This window comes from Dermacentor silvarum, chromosome 6 (genome assembly GCF_013339745.2).
Source record: "Dermacentor silvarum isolate Dsil-2018 chromosome 6, BIME_Dsil_1.4, whole genome shotgun sequence".
Lineage (NCBI taxonomy): Eukaryota > Metazoa > Arthropoda > Arachnida > Ixodida > Ixodidae > Dermacentor > Dermacentor silvarum.
Window position 1 is genome coordinate 2,976,305 of NC_051159.1, and position 13,286 is coordinate 2,989,590.

Here is a 13,286-nt window from a genome sequence, read left to right on the forward strand (position 1 = left end):
TCCTCTTCGTGCCGGCCTGGGCCGCCGTTCCATTTCAGGAACAAACAAAACGCACGCGCAACCGGCCCGCCGCTAGCTAAACCAGTTTCGGCTTTGCTGGTGTTTGCAGTTGGTTCGCTCGGCCGCCGGCGCCCGCGCCACCGCCGCCGTCACGTTGCCCGGCGCTACCACGAGAGGCCGCCACAGAAACAGCAGTGCTTTCTGGCAACCTTGGCAGAAACGTTGTTGCGCTCCGGGATGTCAAAGCAAGCGGGCCACCAATGAGCAGGTAGCAAGCATCGCTTGGAGCCCCCGTTTGAAAGGATTCAAATCCGCTCTAAATGAATCAGTCCCGTCAAAACGGAGATCGCGGTGGATTCATCGACTGATAGCGCTGCGACGCCTGGCTTGTATCGGTGAGTCAGCGCGGAAGCGCGCCCGGGGAGAAGTGGTGGATATCTCTCTGCGGACTGAAGACGCCGACCGACCATCGAGCGGCACGCAGCAGCGGCAGCCCAAGTCCGGCCTCCGCGACGGTCGTGTGTGTGTGGGAGTGCGTGCGCTTGTGCATCACGGCGTTCGTTTACGGCGCCGGACCCTTCGGCGCGGCGTGCCAGCGGCAAGTGCGGCGGCGGTGTTTACTGCACCGCGGAACGACTAGGGACGGACGGGCGCATCGTTCGCCAAAGAGCGAGCTTTCAGCGAACATGACCCTTAAATTATTGTGCAGCTTCTGGAGGATGCCGTCGCAGTGGCTAATATTCAGCCTCGTTATTTCGTCTCTGCCGGGTGAGTTGGTTCACGTTCTTTCTGTTTTCCGCTTATTTTTTTTTTTTTTTTTTCATTCGCGGTGTTGAGACGGACTCCTCCCCGGCGCGCTGTCCGGGAGGAGCGTGCGCACAAGAGAGCGGCAGGAGCAAAACACCGCGGTTAGGCCTAGCGTGTTTGGGCCGTTGCGTCGGCTGCTTCGCGCATCGCTCTCTTCGGGATGGTTGCCCCGGGCATCGCGCGCGCCTTGCCCCCGCTCCCAGGGACAATCCTTTGTTTCAGCGGCGGGCCTGGTGCCGCTTTTCGCGTTGAGCACCTGCGGCGTTAGCTTTGCTTGCCTCATTATATCGCTTGCTTTGGTTTGTGAACTTCGCATAGCACGCATGTCTGTTTGACAACTTGTGCGCGTCCTCCGCGCCTTGCACTTTTAAACACCCTCCTGCCAGCTGTTCATGCAACGTGCCATGGGCGCGCAGTATGAAAAAGAAGGAAAGACTGGAGCGCTCTCCACCATGTAAATTGCGCGCTTTTTTATTTCTTTTACGCAAGGTAGTTTGTACAGTACACGCCAGCTGCTGACATATCGTTGTATTTTATTTTATTTTGTTGCTGCACTTTTCAAGCAAGTTGTTTTGGGGGTTTTAGACGACATAGTTCGTGATGAATCCTACTCCCCTGACCTTTTCATTGCTGATTGTTTGCACGGTCCAAAGTACACGTTTTGATTATTTGCTTAATTTTTGTTTGTTTTTCGCCGTCCGCTTAAGCACTCATTTGGGCATGACTGACGTCCTTATCGTTCTGCTGACCAACACCTGCAATTTCGAACCGAATATCTGCACCATTGACCGAAGAGCCAACGTGTTACTACTGCTCTTGAAAGAAATGAAGAGGTCGGTGTTTCGCTTGTAGCTGTAATTAATCTTTTGAGTCGAAAGTCTTACTTTTACGTTTTGACAGCTGGGCCGGTATTTTGCAGCGATGCCTTTCCGATGCTAATGCCTTTTCGCGCTTGGTCAGTGGTCAGAGCGACGGTCCGCTCACGTTATCAACGGGATCAGCCGGCCGTGAGCGGTGGCTGATAACATTGATAAGTCTAGTATAGAATAAAGCATAACGCATCGCTACAAAATACCGGCCCTGCACGATTCGCTTGACTTGGAGAAATGCGATGCCGTTTGTGCACCGCACTGCTTGGTGCCGAATTTAATTCCCGTTAGTTACGGCGGAAATAACGTTGAACAAACGCACCAAGGCTGCAGTAACGCGCTCCTTGTTTCGTGCCGTCTATGATCTTAGCAGTTCCCAAGACACGTAGTACAGCCTCCCGCATCTTTAGCTGTATCGCGCGAGCGTCCATCATGGGTCATTCTAGCGCCTTTAAGCGGCGGTAATCAGCGAGACCGGCAGATGTACTCTCAAGTACACTAAGCACTCTCCTGTGCAAGAGTCGTCTATCTAATGCGATGTTCCCTTCAGGACGACGTACGGCCGTATTATAGTGTTCTCGCGCGGGAGGCTGTACTTATCAATAACATGGTCGCACATTCCGTATATTTCCAATGCCGAGTATCCTTAAATATAGGATACGTCTTTACGTGTGTAATGTCACATTATGATATTGCATCCGCGCGTTTGTGATAATACTCATGCTGCTTATTTCGGTCCCTGTTTTATCTTCGCTTGGTGGAACTTAGCGCGTGCCTACAACACGGAGACACTCCATCCGCCCCTGCCCGTCTGCCGAGTGCCCCGTCGTCATCAGTGTTCGCTGGACGCCGCTTGCATGTCTGTCGGTGGACGCTTGCACAAGCCTGTGCCGCCATTACGCATACGGGCACCGACCGAATCATCAAGCTGGCCCACCGCTGACGAGACGGCAAACATGGCCTACTGCGGCGTGATTGCAGCCACGGGGAACGCTCGGCCGTTGATCAAATCAGCGGGGCCCGTGCGCGCTTTATGCGACCATCTATTGTTTCATTTGGGTCAGTTGCGCTACGACACTGGCATTTCTTGGTATCCTTGTATCGGTGCCGGAACGGTGCGTAAATCGTTGGGAACGAACTTTGTTCCCAGGAGATCTTGCGCTGGATATTGAAAAAAAAAAAAAAAAGATAAAGGGCTGGGTCCGTATGGGCGCGTTACTTTTGTTCCATGCGTCGTCATGATGTGGACGGCGCACGTAGTCGTGTATTCAGCAATAACGCTCTTGTCGATGTGCGTGAAGGGCTGCTATCTCTGGTCCACAGTGCACGCTTAAAAAAAACACGGTAAACAATACCAGCCGAGATAAGGCGGTTTAAACTATATTTGTATGCATAGAACGCGTAATGTGCCACAGCCAACCACTTGTTTTGGATGTTGCAGTTTTATCCACATTGTGTGGGAGATGTTGGACAGAGGGTATGTCGAAGCTGTTCTTGGTGGGCACCATTTTTTGTCTGCCAACGCCATCCCTTGGTAGCGCTCTAGCCACTGTAGCAGTGCCACACCGCGCATCAGGAGTCTTGCAGGAAGCGTTGCGATTCTATAGCGGCCTGACCATTTGCATATTTCCTGTTGTTGGGGTGGGTAGCAGGTTTTTGTTGCTTCTCGTAGTCTCAGCGACGGGATCGTAGCCGTCGCGCCGGCTCCTCAACGGGCACAAGAGAATTTTCCTTGCTTTGAACATAAGCACCCTTTATTCTATAAACTCGTACGCCTTGTGGCCGCCTCTCATTGATAAGAGCGAGTTTCTTACTATAATACAAGATATTGTGACGTGTCTGGTTAGTCTTCGATAAATCGTCAGTCCGACGTGCGCGCCAGCGAACCTCCGTTCAGCGCAATGCGATTAAAGTGGCCGCAGAAGAGGCGCCTGCCCGAGAGAGTGCGCCGGCGCATGAGAAGTACAGGGGCGGCTTGTGTGCACCTGATTTTGCCAGACAGCGGGTCCGAGTAGACGGACGTCTCCGGCGCCCGGTCGTCGGCATGAGTGACGCTTAATTAGTGCCGTGTCCAGCGGTTTCACTGGGCAGTCCGGCGCTGCGGGGTGGGAGGGCAAGGTTGCCGCCTAGCAACGACGACACCGAAGGCAACTCACCGCGCAGTAGTGCACATAATGGTGTAAGCACCGCACCCGCCAGAGTTTCCAGTTCAGGATGCGGGATCCCTGGGCGGCGCGCATTCTCCGCATACCGCCACTGACGCGCGCGCGGCGACGCCGCCCCTATTGAGTTTGGCCCTGCATGCGACTGTCGCGTTTCGGCACAAAGAGAAGCGCTTTCGAACGACGCGAGGTTGTTGCTACCAGGCTCCCCTTGCTGTACTACTGCTCCCAGAAAGCGAAAACACTTTTTTTCCCTCCCTTTTCTCACTTTCGGTATCTTGCTGTCTTTCGTGGCGCGGGCGGTGGTTCTTCACCCCGGATTCTCCATTTGACCTTCCCCTCGAGATCAAGCCGGGGAGGGGCGCGGGTTCGGGAGGGAACCTGTGCGTGGGTTTCCTCGCCTGGGCGGTGGCTGCAGCAGGCGAAGGTTCGAATTCCTCGCCCGAGTCTGACGTAATGGCCGTGCGCTTTCTTCCTCGGCGCATCACGATCCGAGGAGCTCTTTCCCGTCGTGTCAGCCTCTCTCGGGCGTCGTGCACGTTCACGCCGACGCGCTAATGGCTGCGCGGCCGCCGTGTTTTCCCCACTGCGAACGAGATCGCAGCGCTCTTCGAGCGGCGTCCGAAAGCCGGGTCTCGTCATGACAGACACGCTTGCTGGCCCTCTCCTCCCGCACGATGGTCAAACGAGAGTCGCCGTAATAGTGCGTCTTCGCTGCCGATACGTCACCGGTGTCCGACGTCGGCGTTGTATTCACCTGGTTATCTGATACCGGAAGCGCCGTGCATAGGTGCCAACTGTTCTTATCTCCGCACGGGGAATCTGCATTGCGGCAACATGGTGACGTCGTAAAACGTATAACGGGTGTTTCACGTTACCAGAACTACAGTCTAGAACCCATCTTTTAAGAAAAGTGTTTCTCAAAACACTTTTAGGTGATTGAGACCATCAGCGCATTCTTCGTAGTCGTCCCGAGTTTATTTTAAGGGTGGTAGTTAGCCAGTTGAGTACTTGTGCAAAATGTCATTTTGTTTGAGAGCTTAAAGTCTGATTGTAAAAAGTTGTAGATAACACCGAATGAAGTTGTTTCTATGGCGTTATCTTTTACGTGGTTCTTGCAGGCCTCAAAGGAAGCCCGCGGAATATTAAAAAAAAAAAAATGACGTCACTGCGCGTTTGCGCGTCTGGCATGCAGCGTTGCCAAGCGTATTTCCAAAGAAGGAAGCTTGCGTATCCATCTTAACAGAAACCGACGAGTGCTTTTCGATCCGCCTTCAGCGCCGGCCTATCGCTTATCATTTCAGACAACGCTAACGTCATAGAGAAAGGAATTCAACAAGAGGGGACACTCCCATAGGGCCCAGCGGCCGAATTGACTGCAGCGTGCCAAGCGGTCGGTGTCGATCACTTACATCACTCCCGGTTTCGGTTTTGCGCGCGCATATTTTGAACGCAAGCTAGCACGCCAGCTGCGCCCCCCCCCCCTTTTCCCTTTTTTCCCCCTTTTTTTGCTCTTCGTGCACAATCGGTTTATTATTTAGTAAAAATGATTGCAAACGATCTCGTAAAGTCCCATCGAATCTGTGCCACGTGCAATTTCACAAAGTAGACGCAAGACCTTTTGTGCAATGAGGAAATATTTATTTTGCTCTATATAAAAGCTCGTTCCGCGCTTTTTGTGCGTTCATCTAACGTTGTGACACCAACAGGTAAGGCAGTAGTTCCTGTATGAAGCTCCACCGGACGGTACCAGCTGAAAAAAAAAAAAAAGTAAATTACAAGCATGTTACATTTGCAAGCACGTAACAGCATGTTACAAGCATGAGTCATTTTGGTATTTAGACATAGGAATACTGCGAGGCGAAACGTGCGAAAGCGGTGAATGGGCGGCATTACAAACAAAAGCAATTCGCTTTTACATACATGGCGTAGAAAATACCCGACTCATCCCAAACATATATGAAAACATCTGATTTCCAAGCGTTCCCCAATTTCCGGGCATTATTTCCTGCACTTAGGCAGCACAAATACACGAGCGACTTCGCGTTTCCAAAACTTGGCCTCGGGCGACGCGACGGTACGCGACATACACAGAGACGGACGCAACAGGCATTCAAGACAAATGCGTGGGTGCAATGCCTTTTTTCAGTCCTTTAGAAGACGTAATTTTCGAATTACAAGTTTCTGATATGTTCGTCGTTCGCGCGTTCTGCCGGCGCCAGCAGCACACCCCATGTTATCACTCTTGGCAATCGCCCATCGCGTTTTCAACAGGCGTGAGTACCGAAAGAAGGTATATGTTGTTGCGGAGCCACAAAAAACGTCACAGACTTGTCCCTCTAAGATTTATTACACGCCAAACTAACTTTATCACCACGGCCGAGCTGCTTATCGCTAACTGCGTCACAGCGCGCTGTGCGGCCAGTGTGGCTCAAAAACCGAAATAAGTTACAATAGTCCCCTAGGAAGCGTCGGAAACATGTCTCAGCACGATTCATTTACTCAAATTAACTGCGCCAGGATGGCCGAGCTGTTTTTCGCTAACTGCGTCTTAAGTCTCGGTCCCGTGCCGTAAGCCTAATTGCGTCGTAGACTGTGAAACAAGATTTCTCACCTTGCCGTAGTCCAATAGTGCAGTGGTGTCTTGTCCCAGTGCAGAAGGAACGCAAGAATACGCCGAGAGCCCAATAAACCAGGTTACATTTAAAAAAGAAAAGAATGAGACAGACGGGTCGCCGCGCGCGAGCGCTCAAACGCGCGCGCAGCCATCCTCGCTGGCTTCGGGGGAGTGTCTGGCGGATGACGCATGTAACTGGCGCGTCATCGACCTGTGGCTAGGTAAGGCAAGGAAAATAAGTCGCAAAGCTTAAGTTCATTTATACGCAAAACGTTTAGTTTTCGCGGCAAAGAATTAAGAAAATAAATGAATACCTGTTAACCTAAGTTCACTTTCTTTTTTTTTCGATGCTCGCGGCAGCTAACGTTCGGTGTCAAAAGTATAGCGTGACGTATGGTGACGTGTTTCCTGTTGCCAGTTTTTGCCGACTGTCCCCTCTTGTTGAATTTCTTTCTCTATGCTAACGTGATGCCTCGGTGATGGTGCCTGTTTTTACAGAGCAACACGCGGCGTCCGTTCTTTGGAAACGGGATTTTGAGAGCGCAGTGACGGTTCTCGTTTGTTTTTTGTCATATATCGCGTATTTTTTTTTTTCAGAGCCTGGAAATAGCTCGAATATTTAAAATACGAATGTTTAAGATTTTCGTAATTGTCTTTAGCTAAATTAACCAACTAATGGTACCTCCGAAAATACTCTAAGGACGACTACGAACCTGTCGTTCGTGTACTCTTTGCCTAGAAGCTTGGTTCAAGTTACGTGAGACACCGGGTGTATTTCGTTTGCGCGTCGAGCGATCGACTTCGTGCAGACCGGAAAGCGCTGGGTTCAGGTGTCGACGTGCACGTGTCTGGAACTCGGGTGCCTGTGGTGGGCTGCGATATACATCTGAGCATAGGTCGTGCCTTTTTTTTTTTTCCTGGTTATTTTGGCACGGTTACTTTTCCTTAACTCCGCGGGAACTCATGACTGTTGGTGACTATTGTTGGGCCTTACATTTCAGCGTCGAGAATACTCAACCAATTGGCTTAAAAGTGCCGAAAGTTGGGCGAATTTCTATGCTTTCATGGTTGGAGAAAATTACAAGCAGTGAGGGGAAAAAGAAGGGGGGGGGGTGGTAAGTTCTTTCGCCGTCCTTGTAATTCTTCAACCAAAATGGCTTAGCAGGCGAGCATTTTTGGTTGTCATTAAGAAACGATAATCAGCTTGTCAATAGATAATCATCCATACTTAAACATGGGCATTCGTGTTGTATGCCTTTTATCGTTTTCGTATAAATTATAACTTTCGTCCATGCTTTTCATGTCTGTACTCGATAACAATGACACGTGCGCTCTCATGCTCAGTATGAGGGGGTCCCGGTTACGCCTGAGCTTTCCCACTGAACATTTCGACGTCTAGTGCAACACTTATGTTCGGCATGGATGTTGTGCCACTGCCGCATTGCTCAAGGGGTGTGTGTAGTTGTGCTGTGCACCCCTGCTCGGTTTCCGCTAACTGAGAACCAGCGTGGGACGTTTGGCACTAGTATAGTGCAGGCCAACGGCGCCGAAGTCTCTTGCTGACTTCGGCAGCTGCGTGCTGAAACTGAGGGTACATTTAGCGCTAATTGGTATTATCTGGTTTGAAAACATTTACGCACTTGAGAGAGAGAGAGAGAGAGAAACAATGCAAGGAGTAGGCTGGCTGCCACCGGCAGGGGCACTACGCCCGTCTGCTCTTCAGAAATGGAAGACAGGAGATAACAAGGTGACAGATTGTAAGGCTAAAGTAAACACTAAGCACATGCTTGCCAATCTCATCAATTTTTTTTTTCTCTTTTCGTTGCGAGGAGGTCTTTCCTCGGCAGTGCAGGGGTCTTAATGGTCATGAGAGAGAGAGGGTGCATCTTTATTGAGAACCAGCAGTTTAGTCGTTAAAAAAAAAACGAAATTATTTTACGGTTCAAAGCGCATTTTCGAAACTATTTATGCCATTTAGACGCGCAAACATATTTTTAAGAGCTTTAAAGGAGGAGTTCCCACGCTGAATCTCACCAGTACAGTATCGCCGATAAGTGTGACGTATAGGATTTTATGGTATTATCTTACTTGGTCTGTTCTTGTGCAGCTAAATAAATTAAAAAAAAGTTGCGTGATGTTGAGTCCGTGCTTCCTTACCAAAGCACGGACTCATTGAAACATTTAAGCGGCTGCGACCAAGTGACGTCAAAATCCGTGACGTCTTTGGAAGTCGGTGCGGAAGCTTCAAGGCGGCGTCGCCACAAGTTCTTTCCTTGTTTGGCGTCATTTGCAGCTGACCACCTTCCTTGGAGGCTATGGCGTTCAGCTTTTGAGAACGAGGCTGCAGGTTCCATCAACCGGTTGCGTCGACCGCATTCCGAAGAACGCAAAAAAGAAAGAACAACAGAAAAAAGAAGACAAAAAGAGGGGGGGGGGGCACTGCGCATTGGATGCACGTTAAATAAACTCATGCTGCCGAATTTATGCGGAGTCCTCCACAGCGGCTATTTTCAAGGTTTAAATTTTCTTACGCCTGTCAAGATCTCTCAGTGTACTTTTTCTACGAGCCTTAACAGGTTTTGTTTTGAACATGCGTTCAACATGTGTTCCTGTTTGATCGAGACGTAGAGCTAACTCAACCCGGCCGGTGCTCAGCATATTGGTGGCTGCTTGGAATTCATGTGCGCCTTTCTCGGTTGGTGAGCACTCAAAATGGTCTGCCGATTGTTGCCTTGTTTTTGCGCTGTCAAGCATATATTGAAAGCGTTTGGAAAGCACCGTCTTTCCCACGGTAATTGCGACGAATCCTGCATACTACCATTCTGTTTCAACTTATCCCCTCGCATCGTCTTGGGACTCCTTCGTCTGACACTCCGCCCCTTTTCCGTCCCCAGGGCGTTTTGCTGCCCTTGGACGTTCGCATTACTCAGCCCCGTTCGTCACTTCACTGGCGCTCATCCAAGCAGGGTTAACTCTTATGCTTATTGTAGGCGGTTTTGACCTTGTCGCTATCGCCGAGTTGCTTGCAAAATTCAGCAGTCGTTCGTCGCGCTTATATTTATTTTCTGAGGCGAGCTAGAGGCGCTCGTTGGCGTTCGAGGTATCCTTAACTACGTCCTTGTTTATTTACCTGGTACGGCAGTATGCCAACAAACATGCTCGACGGTTTCCCTGAATGAGTAATCATCGAGTCGGTTAGGAGCAGCAAATAGTTGCACAACAGGGGCACGCGGTGACCGAGCGTCCACCTGCCTCGAGTTACATATACGCAACGAAAGCCACATCTGCGCTTATTGTGCCACAAGGCCGGGCACCGTTGTCGCGGAGATAGTTTCCTCCGTGGCATTTTAGGAAGTGCCGAATGACTATTTGCAAAATTAAGTATAAATTTGGTTGCTTCGGAGGGCCGATTTGTAACCGAAATTTTTGTAGAATCCGTATGACCTTTTTTCTTTTTTTAACTATATGTTTCAGCATACCGCCACCGCCTGCTCCATCTTTTGCGAGTGCTACCGTTGAACAAGCTTTCACGCGTGCCCGTTATGACTTTCGCGTACTCTGAGCGTGCGCGTATTTCACGTTGTTTGGCGTTGTTTCCTTTGAAATGCTCGCCGGTGTCCCCGTGGATGGGAGACCAGCTAGAGGCGCGCAAATGGCGCGTCGCCAGTGCGCAAACACCGTCCAGAGTCTACGGGCCACGCGTACGTTTCGGTCGCGAGGCCCTTCCTATCGTCCGAGCCACACCGGTTGGCACTGCATGCGGCGCCGCCGCTTCTACGCGAGAGTCTCCTCTGCGCGCGCGACCGTGTCGCCGGTCCCATGGCGGCGCTTTCGGAAGCGCCGCGATAAGGAAGTCTGCCGGCGCGCGCGGCTGGCCGTGCGTCGGACGGGCCCGCGGACTTTGGAGCAGCTCGCCGGGTTGTATCGGACGCCCGAACGAGGCAGCTGGCGACAAAACGGGGCATGGCGGAGGAACGGCTCGGCCGCGAGGCAGGGAACCGAATCGAACGATGAACCCGGCTGGCTGGCCCTCGGGCGCCCAAAGCTCCCTGCTTTTACGCAGGGTTGTGGCGGTTAGCCGAGGTGGTTAGCGCTCAGCTCGGGTCAGGTCTCGCGAGGCACTCACTCGCGCTTCTTGGCTTCTGGCGGTCTCCGCGGCGAAAGTTTGCCGTTGACACTTGCGTGAGGTTGTTTTTTTCTCCAACCTAGCTTGGGCGTGCCAAGCGAGGTTGGGCACGTAGTAGGCAGCCAGTAGACACTTCGTTAGCTGCTACCCACCGCGGTAGCCCCCTCGCTATTGCGTTGCGCTGCTGAGGTCGCGGGAGCCGCGTTTCGATAAGGCCGAAATGCCAAAACGGTCGTGTTCTTATATGTAGATTCACGTTAAACAACCACAAGAATCCGGAGTCACTGGCTACGGTGCGCCTCATAATCCGGTCATGGTTCTGTGGCGCGTAAATCCCTAGAATATATATATATTTGTTTTCGTTCGCCGCTGACTTCCTCGTGCGCTAAGAGTGCGTCATCGCGTCCGGAACGCGTCTCGTTGCCTCTTTCCGAAGCGAAGTGGCCGGGCACAGCAATTTCGTGTGCGTGCTGGCTCGCTCAATCCCCCCTCCCGTTCATGATTTGCTGTTTGTGCCATGGAGCACGCATCCCGAGTCTCCGACATAGGGTGTCCGACATAGGGTGTCTCCGGCGCATCTGAAGTGCGCGGGACGCCATCTTGGCGTTGCTGCACAGCCGATTCTATATGGGCACTTGTTGCACACGTATGCACGCACGCTCTGTTTCGCCGCAGGATGTCGGGTTGTGCCTTCGACATCTTCAGTGATGTTCCAAACTGTATTGAACGAGTCCTTTTCTCGGCGCTTTAGCCTTTACAAATGTAAACGTGCTGATATATTGTAGCTGGTTCATATTCGCAACCGCTGCTTTTATATCGGCGCTTATGCGCACGTCTGTAGGAGCACTGCGGAAACACCCTTCTACCTTCTACTTGTCATCTCAACAACAAAAATCTAAGCTTGGCCCCCCTATCCCTTCCCTTTCATCATGTGTGGAATTAACACTTTTTTTCAACGAACTATGGCAGCTGCTGGCGCGTGGGTATTTAACCGGACAAGTTGCCAGAAGTGTTTTCCGCTGTTTCGTTACCGATGAGATCTCGCGCTATGTCACGTGATTGGCTGTCTGCATTGCCGAAGTATCAATACTTGACTTTGTGCGGAAGGCATGAGAAATGATTTTGCCTTGCGCGACCGACCTTCTTCAGAGTCCGCTTGCCGAGCGGACTGTTGTCGCCATCCGCCGGCAAACTTTTTCGGCACACCAGTCGTGACACAGATGCCGCGCAAAATTCGCAGGCAAGAAAAAAAAAATACAAGGAAATCGCAGACAGCGTTAGTCGACAAACCCATCGCACTATCGTGACATCACAATAAACGTGCGCAACACATTTTTAGAATCGAGGGCTATCTGCAATTACTGCCAGTAGGCCAAACATCTATCCGCACGCTTGAACAAGGGTTAAAAGGAAAAGGACGACTGTTCTCTTCAAGTAATAAATTAACCGTAGGTGTGTGATTATTACTAGTTTCTCCGTTAAAAAATTCTTTTATCCATAGTCGTAAAACTTCCCTGCACGTAATGATACTAAGATCTCTGCTTCGCCGGAATTTTCGTCGAACCGGACAGATTTAAATCCATCGCTGCGAACTCGAAGCCGTCTCACGGAGCTTTTCTGGCATCATGGAGGAAGAAAAAATTAGGAGAGAGCATTGCGACAACACGATTGAAGCTAAAAACGTCGCGGCCGTATCGGGAACGCATTCAGCGGGTTTCACTTCCCTAATTTCGCTGTTCGGGTCCTGCTCGATCCGTATTTTCCTTTCACGGGTTGTTCTGGGCCATAAACTTTGTGGGAGACAGTATCAATATTCACGCAGAAATGTGTTTATACCACAAGCGTTCATTATGTTATAGCTGTTGTGTAACAGAAAGCGAGAAACAGTTCGTTTAGAAAGAGAATAAGGTTTCGTTCATAATTGGGTTTTCTGGCTCACTCGCACGTGACCCGCGCGTGCCTCGGATCTGTCTCTTGAGGCTGCACTTCCGCTCGGTTCTTCGGCGGAGGTGAACCTTGCTCCTGGACTCGCACCGCCGACCGAGCGCTAGGGATCCGCGCGCCATCTTTTGGTGGAGCCCAGTACAAACCCAGCGAATCGTACCCTGGGAGTAGAGTGTACTAGACAATATTCTAGTACACTCTACCTGGGAGTACGACTCCACGTTCTCCGATGCTGGCATTTACACGAAACGAACGAAGTCGCTCGAGCATTTCGCGGGCTCTGGCCGGCGCGCCTCTCATTTACTGGAGACAAGCGCTGGCTTCACTTTTGCAGGTCGAAATCTGCGGGAGCTGTCTGTCACTCGACATACTTTGGTGACGGGCAGCTGGTGCGCGCCCTCGTGGCGCGAGGAGAGAACGACTTGCAGTCGTGCACTCGAGGCGGCACCGCTTCTTCCTGCGTCGATTGGTCGAGTATGCCGCATTGAACAGCGGGTATTACACCGTGAGGTACTCGAGCGGCCACGACGACCAGCTTGGCCCGATGTCTCCTCGGGGCGTCGCGACGTCACCGGGCCCACGTGCTCCTCGAGAGGCGAGCGTGACAGAACGAGTTCTCCCGTCAGCGGCCAGCGAGAGGCTTTTGCATGGCGTCGGGTCATCATCCGCCGCCTTTTGTGCGTCGCTGGCCGACTCGTTTCCCCGTGTTCCGCTGTGGCGCCGGATTGGATTCTGCTCGTTGCGTGACCGCCGTCTGGCTT

The 13,286-nt window shown here is 51.5% G+C and overlaps 1 protein-coding gene and 1 long non-coding RNA gene across 6 annotated transcripts in view; one reads left to right on the plus strand and one right to left on the minus strand.

The window, feature by feature from the left end:
* The first annotated feature begins 207 nt into the window (after positions 1 to 207).
* The window catches only part of LOC119455253 (fasciclin-2-like), a 123,162-nt gene continuing 110,083 nt past the window's right edge, over positions 208 to 13,286 (plus strand). For 4 of the 5 annotated variants that reach the window (XM_037716650.2, XM_049668664.1, XM_037716652.2 and 1 more), the window contains exon 1: positions 208 to 768. In XM_037716650.2, coding sequence (XP_037572578.1) covers positions 687 to 768 — 82 coding nt within the window. In that variant the 5' untranslated portion in view covers positions 208 to 686. The remainder of the gene's footprint in view (positions 769 to 13,286) is intronic. The other variant, XM_037716651.2, reaches the window with a different exon arrangement.
* Positions 5,393 to 6,733, minus strand: LOC125946171 (uncharacterized). Its single transcript, XR_007467434.1, has 2 exons — positions 6,453 to 6,733; positions 5,393 to 5,591 (listed from the first exon to the last, which is right to left on the minus strand). It is a non-coding gene; the product is annotated as an uncharacterized LOC125946171 (long non-coding RNA).